General features: G+C 35.6%; 1 protein-coding gene across 1 annotated transcript in view; it reads left to right on the top strand.

Moving 5' to 3' along the window:
- LOC127640471 (NT-3 growth factor receptor-like) overlaps positions 1-12,346 on the top strand; it is a 245,771-nt gene that overhangs the window by 218,038 nt on the left and 15,387 nt on the right. The window contains exons 14-15 of the mRNA XM_052123066.1: positions 7,089-7,261; positions 9,489-9,732. Coding sequence (XP_051979026.1) covers positions 7,089-7,261; positions 9,489-9,732 — 417 coding nt within the window. The remainder of the gene's footprint in view (positions 1-7,088; positions 7,262-9,488; positions 9,733-12,346) is intronic.

Raw genomic sequence — 12,346 nt, 5'->3', positions numbered from 1 at the left:
GAGACCTGCAGTTATTCAGAATAGAGACCATACGTGGAGAATCAGTCCTGCACTCTTACTAGAATATGTCAATAATTTGTCTCTTTTGGTCTTTTTTTTTACATCTGATATTTAAAGGTGAAGTAGTTCTGTGCCACTAGCTTCACCAAATGGAATTGCAAAAATAATGACATCTTCCATTGGTTGGACATACACGTAGTCCCGCCACCTATTCACACCTTTAGTTGCCAAGTCTGGCTTGTCGGGAAGTTTAGAGCTAATGTTTACACTTTTCAGGAGAATCAATCTACCAATGAAATGAACCTACCACAATTACACACTTCACCTTTAAGTTGATACTATGTTGATATAAAACATAGCAGAGAACTCTATTGAGTCTCCTGTGCTTTGCAAAAGCAACCTCTGAGCAACAAAATGTTCCTCTAGAAAGCCTCTTGATTTTGTCAGCAGCAGCATAGGTTCACAGAGCTCCATGAGAGCAGCTGCTGTTTGAAATGCGTCCAACTCCAATTCAGTGAGGTCAAGTTTTTCTTTGCTGTTGTGGCCAAAGAGCTGCCAGTGTCTCTCTTGTACCTTCATGTATGCTCAAAACAAATGTATCTCATTGGGACAAATAAAGTATTTCTGTTCATTTGCTTCCATTGCTACCTGATGCCCAAGACCTCTGGACCCTGATTAAGAGTGACAGCCCCCCAGGTGGTACTGGATTTTCCTCATCTGCTCTCTACAGCCACATACAGGTGGCCAATTTGGCAATTCAGGGGTGATAAAGCATTATGGATAGGGATAGATACCTTGCCATCTGTAAATTGGCTCCTATTCATCTACAAATCATTCAGCAATTCCTGATCTTGATTAACCCACGGTAGGTCTAATTAAAATTAAACTGTGTGGTCTGTGGGTGAAACACAATTACAACATAACTTAAGGAGCAATCTTTACAAACACAGCAATGGCTCATGTGGATGGGAGAGACATGCTTTCTGTATTCCTTATATCAAATGCTTAAATTTAAAGGAGAACTGATCACATGGCAATTTGACATGCTGCTACTGAATGTTGTGTTCACATAGACAATGATAAGTGTGATTTAGAGGTTGCATTTTCCCTGAAAGATTACATTTTAACTCCACTAATGGTAAGGTTTAGGGTTTGGATTAGGATGTATGGTTATTGCATGACTGTACTGCATTCCATACATCCTAATCCAAACTAAAAAAAAACTAAAAAGAATTCACTTCTGGCACCACTTTGTGGACATTTCACCCAGAAGCTGGAGCGCCCATATTTTCAATACTTTCAGCTTCGACCACTGAGAGCAGTGATTCCAATTTGGGAAGCATAGATCTATTTCAGTAGGAACTTTCGACCTACTGTCACCAAATTCTGTGAGATCAGTCTGATAATGTCTGCTCCAATGGTGACACCAAACAGAATAAAAAAAGACTTTTCAATCAGTTTTCCCAAACAATCAGTTCAATCAGCCCAAACTCCTGCCATTGTTTGAGCCAATGTTGGGTCAGTTGGGAGTGCCACAGAGACACATTAATTACACTTTTTGTGGAAATAAAACCAAAAATTACTTACTTATTCATCATAGTATAAGAGACCAAATTTTGGTTATAACTCAATTTTGACAAAGGTGTGTATTGGTTATGTAGGGCAATATAGATGTCTATACATATTAAGCTGGGATAGGAAGAAGTAATGTAACTTTGAAAAAATTATACACTTCAGCTTCAATAAATGTCGCATGTCTTATCATGCATGAATCGTCAAATGATATTAACCAGCAAGATTTATATATTTTATAATGAAAACGTGAGTGGTGCTTGCCCATGCAGAATGTCAAGGCTTTGCTATTCCTGATATGGATTACCTCCAGTTACTCTAATTAAAATTAAACTACAAGGTCTGTGGGGAACATTTTATTATAACATAATTGAAAGAGCAATTTCTCACAAACCCTGCAATGCCTCTTGTGGATTGGAGAAGGACCGGCAACCAATTGACATATCACGGTCAAGGACAGCGGCCACATAGGGGGATATTTTTCCTTGAATGACGTGATATAGGATGAGACATGGTCTGACAAAAAGATGGATGTGTGCAGGTAACTATATAATCTTTTAGAAAGGAAAAAGAGGGACACAAGAGCAGATCAGAGAAGTTGTGTTGGTCATTTAGAGGTTTTAGATTGTGTATCATCGTGACAAGGCTTGCCGTTTTCGTGCACAGAGGTTTTGTGGTCTGCCCATTAATAAGTGCATTTAAAAATGATCATTTGTTATCGAAAATAAAATATAAATGAACTCTTGTGAGTTTACTGTCACCTGAATGACTGAAAGCACTTAAAAATCTAGAGAACATCTTTCTGTTTTGTTTTTGATCCTCTGAAATACTGTGTAATGCTTGTGCATCTACATTTTGATTATGTATTTAAATGTATGTTTAAAATAGCTCAGCATGCTTCATTGCTTTCTGGCGTATAGCCAGGTTGCAGATATATTGAACTGTGCAGAATTGGGCAGGATTACATTTAAAGATCGTACTCCACAAAGATGGATGCTATTTTACTGAACACAGATTAGTTAGAGCAGTTAGTCTCATTAACCTGATTAATTGTTCACTTGAATTATTTATTACAGAGTGACTAATTTGAGCTCTCTGAAGTAGTTTGCTTGTACTCTTTAAAAAAGAAAGGAATAAAAGAAAAGAAAAAGGCATATCTCATTCCAAAATATCCTAACAGTAAAGTGTAAGAAATTAACTTTTTTAATTAAGGGTTAAAAGCCACTGAATTAATATTCAGGGGGATTTTATCACGTTTATGATGGCATGTTTTCACCCTCACAATTTAAAAATACACAGTGTGTTTTCCTATACCATTGTTCATAATTATACATCAGTATAATTATAAACCAGAATAAGTTTAATCCTAGAATACCATTGTACATCAGTATAATTTGCTCTATGACTCTTATATCTTCTCCTCTGAATTTAAACTTGTTTACTGTTTATATGTTACCATTAGTTAACCTGTTAACCTTTGCCAGTGCGCCAGCGCACTGAAGAGTTTTTTTCCCCCACTAGTTTCATGTTTATGAATAGATTTAACGTGAAAGAACATCATTAATCTTGGCAAACTATATATAATTTTAAAGGTGTAAGCCTCAAGCATCGATGATAGAGCTCTGTTTTTCGATGAAAAGCTTATAACGAATGTATTTCTTGCATTTATGTAAGCAGTACAGATCAAAACACACGTAATCAAAAACAGAGTACATACCAGTAGTGTCGTAATAACGAGCCACACACGCATCCACTGCTAAAAGTTCCAGATTGAATGGAAAGGTGAGAGTCCACTGAATAACATCCCATAGAGCATTTTTAGTCCAAAGAAACAATAACGTTGTAACATCGATGGTTGTTCCTTTGTTTACATCGAAGTTTCTTCAGGGTGAAGTATCATACTTGTCGGTTATGCAATAAAATTATGCATAAAAACAGACTCCGGTAGCCGAGCGTTATATGTGTGTGTTGCTTAGAGTGTAATGAACAAATTAAGACCGCACACACACACACAAATACAAAGATAGGCAATATATAGGTCAAAATATCCAAACACTGCGGTCAGTTTTTTTGACGTCATGATATGCTGATTCTATTATTTTGTCTTTACAACGAAAGCCAATGAAAGAATTGAAATTATATGACTGATAGAAAATGTAGCCAAGCAGTGCACGATTCCAACGATAACCGGGTAGATTAAATTCCTCGCGAACAAGATGTTTTTTTATTTATTTGAATCAGCCACTCTCTATTGAGGAGCTAACCTGCGACGTAGGCTGTGACCACACCCCTTCATTTGACAACAAACAAGCCATAGTAAAAAGACGGAAAACATCTGTTTTCGCGTCTTACTTACTGGACGGATTATCTCATCAAATGGATCGTCAAAAGAAGTTTTTTTTCTGCTGAAGATGTTTTATTTGAGATCACTCGAAGCAGCGATGACGAAATTGAGGAGAGTGAAGACAGCGCCGAGGGTGATATGCTTGAGGATGGAAAAGATGGTCCAATTTTACATCGGTGAGTTGCTATGTAACATGCACACATTATACGTGTGTGTGTGTGTGTGTGTGTGTGTGTGAGTGTGAGTGTGAGTGTGTGTGTGAGTGTGTGTGTGAGTGTGTGTGTGAGTGTGTGTGTGAGTGTGTGTGTGAGTGTGTGTGTGTGTGTGTGAGTGTGAGTGTGAGTGTGAGTGTGAGTGTGAGTGTGTTTGTTTTCCCATTTGATTTATGAGGTAAATGCATTGTGGTCTGAAAAGATAATGCTACTTTATATGTATTTATTTATTTATCTATTTATATTTGTATTTATTGGATAATTGTACAGTTGTTTAGTTGTTTCTGTCATTTTGTCCTAGCACACACACACTATATATCTATATAATGTATGTGTGCTAGGAAAAAAAACAGAAACAAATAAACACCTGTACAATTGTCCTATACAGTATAAATATAAATAGACTTGACATTTTTCTGTATTTTTCCTAGCACACACACTATATATATATATATATATATATATATATATATATATATATATATATATATATATATATATATATATAGTGTGTTTGTGCTAGGAAAAATTACAGAAATAACTAAACAACGTTACAATTGTCCAATATATACAAATAGAAATAAATAGAAATAAAGTAGCATCATCTTTTCAGACCACAGTGCATTTACCTTATAAAACAAATGGCCTGTCTGATGGCTGGCCATCAGTGTGATTGTTGGTTCTATGTCTGACCATCCATACGAATGCTGTCTGTATCACTGGCCATGCTGTCTAAACGACTGCCCATCAGTTTGATTGTTGATTGAATGGCCAGCCACATAAAAACTATACAGAATTATTTACTTGACATGCGGTGCTAATTATCTTTCTATTCTTTCCCATGCAACAGCCATCAAGTTGAATCTTCAGATGAAGAGTGGCATCCAAGCACCAGCCAACCAGTAGAAAAGAGATGCAAGCTCTCAAATTCTTCAAGATCTGCACTTGCTGTTTTAGACCTGAATCGACCAGTAAAAGGGAGAGGCAAAAAGAGCAGCAGAAAAACCAAGTCCATACCGCTGTGTCCCCAAGCACCCCTAAAGAAAAGTGGAACTGTTCAACTGACGAGGACGTTTGGCATGACCAGCACTGACTAAACAGGACTTAGCATTTTGCCAGAGACAACAGCATTTTTGAATTTTTTTCTTTGCCTTTTCTGTTGCAAAGAAATTCAGTTATTTTTTATACATTTATTGTTTTAAATATTTCATAATATTTTACTTATATTTTTATTGTTCTGTTGTGCAAATAAATCACTTATATAAAGTCTTATGGTTGTGTGGATTATTTTATAATTGAAAAAGCATGGAACAGTGTATATGATGACTAAAATAGCTTGCAGTACCCTTCATAACATTTGGTCATTAGGTTGCTTTTTGAGGTATCCAAGGAGGCTTCTTGGTACCTGGACATAGTCTTGGAAAAAATATTGCAGAAATCTCATTTTTCATAATATCTTCCTCAAATGTGAAATATAAACTGATGAGACTTGTGGCTTTCAATCAATTACCTAACTGGATTCCTCCAGGTTTGTTTTCATTTATTTTTTCATAAAATAATGAAATGTTACTTGCAGTACAAATGATCTTCAAGACACTTTAAATTCTATAAATTTTTGTCTGTGTAAGTTTTTTCAACTTTTACATTTGGGTAATAAACTCCAAAGTGTCTTCTTTTTAAATATGTCTAAATTGTGCATGTAGAGCAAATTGTTCAGTAACTACAATTATTTTAGTTTGGGGATGTCATTTCTGGGGATGTGCCTCGGGCAGGGGAGGGAGAAAGGGAACTGACATAGTCTTGGAAAAAAGCTTGCAGGAACCCCATTTTTCATTATATCTTCCTCAAGTTTGAAATATAAACTGTTGAGACTTGTGGCTTTCAATTATTTACCTAATTGGATTCCTCCAGGTCTATTTTTATATATTTATACATGAAATAATAAAACATTTTTTGAAGTTCACATTATTTATGAGGCACTTCAACTTTTATAATTTTTTATTTGTTTGAGCATTATCAACTCTGATTGATTGTTAGTAGAGTGCCAAGTGTCTTCTTTCCAAAGAGACCTTAATTGTGCCTGTGGTATACTGTTCTCAGGAGCTGTATTTATTTTAATTCAGGTATATCATTTTCAGCTGTGAGCCCCTGAGTGGGGGTGCAGGTTAACAGGTTAATGCACTTTAAACTAACATGAACTAATTATGGACACTTGTATTTGTATTAACTAACATTATCAAAGATTAATACTGTAAAAAAGATATTGTTCTTTGTTTGTTCATACCTGATGCATTTACTAAAGTTAACAAATGGAACCTTATTATAAAGCTCTACCACCTCTGAAATTCGACAAATAAACTGGAAACTTGACTCGTATTTTAAGAAATTGATCAGATGTTACACATAAAATGAATTTTGTTGACATTATGGGAGGGTATTTAACTTTCCTTTCTCCCCAAATATACAGTGGCCCCTATAATTATTTGGACCCTTTGGAAACTTAATCACACTTAAATGCATGAATGTCATTGTATTAGATAAAAAAATATGCAAACAATATGATGTCCAAGATTAATTATTTGATGTGTCCAATATATGGACATGTTCCACTTACATTTGACAACCAGAAAGTCTCCAAATACTTTTTGTCTTCATTTTGAACAGTATTTTTATTGTTTTATCAACCTTACAAATGTATTTTTAAGTGAAATGTTTTGCCTAAAAAAGTATGCTTGTGTTATATGTATTTCAAATAAATGTTACTTGGTTTGATATTTTGTTACATGATGCAAAGACATACATTTTGAAGTGTGACTGAAGTGTCCAAATACTTTTGGGGGTCACTGTATTTTAATTTGCACACTGAACTCAAGGAAACTGCACTGTTGCCCAGTTCCTGCCTGAATAGCTTATGTTGTGTTTATTAGTCAATAATCTAGCCACCTTTTGTGTTTATGCAGACCCTGAAGGACCCCACCCTTGCAGCAAGGAAAGATTTCCAGAGGGAGGCGGAGTTGCTGACCAACCTTCAGCATGATCACATAGTGAAGTTCTATGGCGTCTGCGTGGACGGAGATCCGCTCATCATGGTCTTTGAGTACATGAAACATGGAGACCTCAACAAGTTCCTCAGGTATGCAGAGCAAAAATTCTACCATGTCATTATATAGTGAATATTGTGCATTGGTTTTGTAATAACCTTAGATACACACGGAATCAATTATTATTGATTCATGTCACAGACCATGAATTGCATTGTGCTGCTTATTGGAATATTTCAAAATCAAACATTAAATGATCCTTGAGATTCCCAATGACGGGTTCTCTTTAAATTAAATAAGAAATGTATAATTATTTTAATACAATTTTAATATGTAGGTATAATATATTTTATCAGTAGTTGATGCATAATACATCTTTTGTTTTTCTTTTTACTGTAATGAATGTTAAGATTGTAGCTTAAAAGTGATACTAATGTATAAGGGAAAGTGTATATTTTAGGTATTGTGACTGATCACCATTTTTGTCAATCTTTTTGCCTTTTTAATATCAACAAATCCAAGTAGTCTGTCAATTGATGAGGTCAAACATAAATTAAATAGATAAATAAATAAATGCTCTTTAAAATAGTTTTAGATAGAGTGTAGCATATCGCACTGCAGGACATTTTAACTTACCTAAAGTATTTCATATTTCTACTCTTTTTACTAAAAGATTAGAGCATTACTAAAAACATCATGAGTTACTTCAAATATTTATGTAAATAGTATTCAAGAAATATTTTAGGTCATAAGTGTTAAAATTATCCATTTGTCATACTTGAGTAAAAGTAAAGATGCATTCATGGACATTGACTCAGGTAAAAGTTAAGTCATTTTCTCATCAGCTACTTTAAGTAAAAGTATTAAAGTAACTGATATTAAATTTACTTAAGCATAAAAAGTAAAAGTAAATGACATAAATTACGGAACAGTTCATTAAACCTATGGCAACTTATTTCATTGGTGGTGCTCATCATTTACTCGCGCTCATGCCATCCCAGATGTGTATGGCATTCTTTCATCTGCAGAGCACATACACAGATAGTATAGTATAATATAGTTGAAAAAGGAGTTACATTTTGGTCTATTCTCACCCAAAACCAATTGGATCCTTTCCGAAGACATTGGTGAAACCACTGGAGTCTTATGGATTACACTTATGCTGCATTTATGTGCTTTTTGGAGCTTTAAATGTTTGGCCACCATTCACTTACATTGAACTGACCTTCATAACAGCGATATTTTTCTGAAAACATTTTTTGTTTGTGTACTGCAGAAAAAAGTTGTATGCATCTTGGATTGAATGAGGATGAGAAAATGTTTATTTTTAAATGAACTATCCCTTTAATGGCGCATTCATCACAATGATGAATGCGCCATTAATAATGATCATATTTATGGCATGAGTGTAAATGAACACAACAGTCCATAAAAATTGGGGCATTGAAAGAGGGAGTTGAGTCATATTAGAGACCAAAACGGATACTTGTGGGGGTGGGACCTTTTCATTTGGGCCAATAAGCAACAACCCAGAAATCACCTATAACACCCTGGAAACTAGATAGCAATGTTATGAAACACAGTTAAAACAACTTAACAACAGCATAGCAACAACCTGACAACCACCTAGAACACTTTGTCAACTGCAGAGCAATGTGAAAAAACACAGAAAACAACTTAGCAACAGCATAGTAAAAACCTGGCAACCACAAACTGTAGCAATGCACCAAAACACACAGCAGAGATCACCTTGACAACTGCATAGCATGCCCTAGCAACCATCCAGAAAACCCTTGTTATCACATACTGTACTGTAGCATAAATGTGCTACAAAGCAAATATAACACTTTAGCAACCACCAGAAAACCATCAAAAAGTTTTGATTAGGCAAAGACCATTCACATCTTCATAAAATATACAAATAAATATTGTTGTACATTTTCTTGAGTGCTGGTAATTATTCATACACATCATACCTTGTTTGTATGTAAAATGTAAATGCATGTGATTGACTTTTATATGGACAGGTCTCCTGGAAAGGAGACATGGAATGGCCATTAGCTTGTTTGTGTTAGCTCATTTTAATCGTATGCGTTGATTTGACAGGTTTTGTCTCATTGGTTAATGAAGCTTGTTGTTGGTTACAGAGACTGAACAAATATACAATATAATGTAGTAGTTGTCAAGTTTGCAAAGCCAAACAAAACATACATTGGCCCCAAAAGGTATATGAAGTGTGACATAGATCTGAATTTAACCGTGAATGACAATATATCATGTGGAAAATAATTAATAAAGCCAAATCTTTTGTATTTACAGAGCCCATGGCCCAGATGCAATGATCCTGGTTGACGGACAGCCACTGCAGACCAATGGGGAACTGGGTTTGTCTCAAATGTTGCACATCGCTACTCAGATCGCATCAGGGATGGTCTACCTTGCATCTCAGCATTTTGTGCACCGTGACCTGGCAACCCGCAACTGCCTGGTGGGCAACGGTTTGCTCGTGAAAATCGGAGACTTTGGAATGTCGAGAGACATCTACAGCACGGACTACTACCGGGTAAGATGTGATTTGTTGTTTTAAATACCAAATGAATGGTAATAAATGTTTGTCAAAATAATTGCTTCAAAATAGTTCATTCTCAATATTTGAGATTGGACACAATGCATCAAAGGTTGATAAAAGGTTAATAAATTATGCATGCAATGAATTATGCATGCCACTGAAATTGTTTGATCTTGCCTGTATATTGCATCTGTAATATGAGAGCACAGGTGAAAATTAATTTATTGATTAATCATCAAATAACCATAAAACACAAATCGGCCCTTTGACTTGTGTGGTTTTTGATAGATTCATAATTACATGCATAACCACAGCTCATTTTTCATTACTTTTTGACAAGGCATTTATATATCCAGCTGCTGTTTCACTTTGAAGGACCTCAATCAAACAATTATGTATTTGCTGTTATTGGATTACATTCATTCAATTAACATTCATTCATTCAACAGCGCTAAAGAGATAGTTCACCTAAAAAATATATCTTTCTCATTTACTCAACCAATGTTTTTCAAAATATGTATGATTTTCTTTCTTATGTCATACACAAAAGGAGATGTTAGGATGTTCACACTACACAATGCTCTTTTCCATACAATGAAAGTGAATAGTGACTATGGCTCTAAAGCACCAAAAATGACAGTAGACAGGTTTGGAATGACATGGTGACTAAATTATGACATACTTTTTTATTATAATTGTTATTGGGGGAACTGTAAAACAAAAAGAGATATTTTAAATGAACTTGACCAAATTAAAGTCATCCTGTCATAAATACCAGAACAGATCATTAAACGTCTGACCAACATCTAAATCATTCACCGAGCTCTTTATTGGACATTTTACAGAGTAGAATACACAAATAAAAAATATTTAATATGTTAGGAGACAGATTATCGTTTCTATCGGTAAGACACGCAGGCTTGAGTGAAGTTGAAGATGCCATTTATTTGATGAATGTAAAACAGAAAGTAATGTCTCTCTCTTTGGCGTAGACCCCGTCCGGCGGTCCGAGGGAGTTGTACCCGGAACAGTCATGTCCTGCCGGAGATAGGAGGCAGGGGCGAGGAGCCTACCCCCGTGCGGGATAGGGCTCAACTGGTGGTGGTGGGGTGGTGGAGGTTGCCATGTTAACACACTGAAACAGCAATGTGATAGATTGTGAACAGACTTATAAAGCAATGGCTTACATGCGATTCGCTAGGAGTTACCCAGCTAATGATGTGATGATGTACAGCTGCTAGTCTTCCCGCTAGAACTACGCTGCGCTTCCATTTACACATTTTTAAAGAATAATCTGCAGTTTTACAGTAATAATTTGTAGATTCACATCCATATTAGCTTTTAAATTAAAGCATTAGCGTTAAACTCCTTATGGCAGTTCAGTTCAGTTATCCGCAGTTCTGTCTCATTCAAGTTAGTTGGCTCAGTTATATGCTCCAAACTCATTTGCGCTCGGTGCAGTCTTCTTCAGAACACGTTCAATCAGTATTGTGTCTTTTCTTGACACAGATATGGGGCTGTCTGTAAATTTGGCCGAGATGATGGAGGGCTCAATTTGCAGGCTGAGGGCCCTAAATGAATTAAAATGTATGTGTTCACTTAGTGCTCAACAAGACGATGAATGAGGTGGAGCTCAATTTACAGAGCTCCTCTTTCCCTTGACTACATTAAATTGATTTGAACATGATTGTTCATTTCGCTGCTTTAAATGTAACTCCCATTTTGAGGGCACTGAAGATAAATGTGAATTTTTCCTTTCTGTCAAACAACACATTTGCTAAGTAATTCAGAAGTAAAAAAGGAACCTGATATCATGCTGAGATCCTCACCTCATGTCTGAGGTGCTCCAGTATTACGTATGTGATAATGATACCTAACTTTGAGTTATGCCAATAGAAAGCAACAGTCAAGTTGTAGATAAAAAAATCACATTCATTTTCAACATAATGGTAACTTAGAAACCTTTCAACACCGACCTACCATGAGCTTTGAGATTGTTAAATGTTGGCATATGCAACTACACTATCCATAATCCTGAAGAGAGATCCACCAATCAGAGAAGTCCCTGTGTCCATGGAAATGGGAGGTGCACCAAAAGAGCTCTGCAGTGACGGTCCACTCCAATAATGACATAATCTAGAACATTTTAACTTAAACATCGATACACTATATACTGTGTATGTACAGCTCTGGAATAAATTAAGAGACCACTACAAAATGACCAGTTTCCCTGGATTTACTATTTATTGGTATGTGTTTGAGTGAAATTAACACTTTTATTTTATTCTGTAAAGAACTGCCAACATTTCTCCCAAATTCCAAATAAAAATATGGTAATTTAGAGCATTTATTTGCAGAAAATGAAAACTGGTCAAAATAACAAAAAGATGCAGTGTTTTCAGATCTCGAATAATGCAAAGATAACAAGTTCATTTTTAAACAATACAATACTAATATTTTCACTTAGGAAGAGTTCAGAAATCAATATTTGGTCAATCAATCAATCAAGCTTTCACATTGCTGTTGGGTGACATTATGCCACTCCTTATGCCACTGCTGGTGCAAAAATTCAAGCAGCTCGCCTTTGTTTGATGGCTTGTGCCATCCA

Source organism: Xyrauchen texanus, chromosome 49 (genome assembly GCF_025860055.1).
Source record: "Xyrauchen texanus isolate HMW12.3.18 chromosome 49, RBS_HiC_50CHRs, whole genome shotgun sequence".
In the NCBI taxonomy this organism is placed as follows: Eukaryota; Metazoa; Chordata; class Actinopteri; order Cypriniformes; family Catostomidae; genus Xyrauchen; species Xyrauchen texanus.
This window is presented reverse-complemented; position numbering and strand designations above follow the sequence as displayed.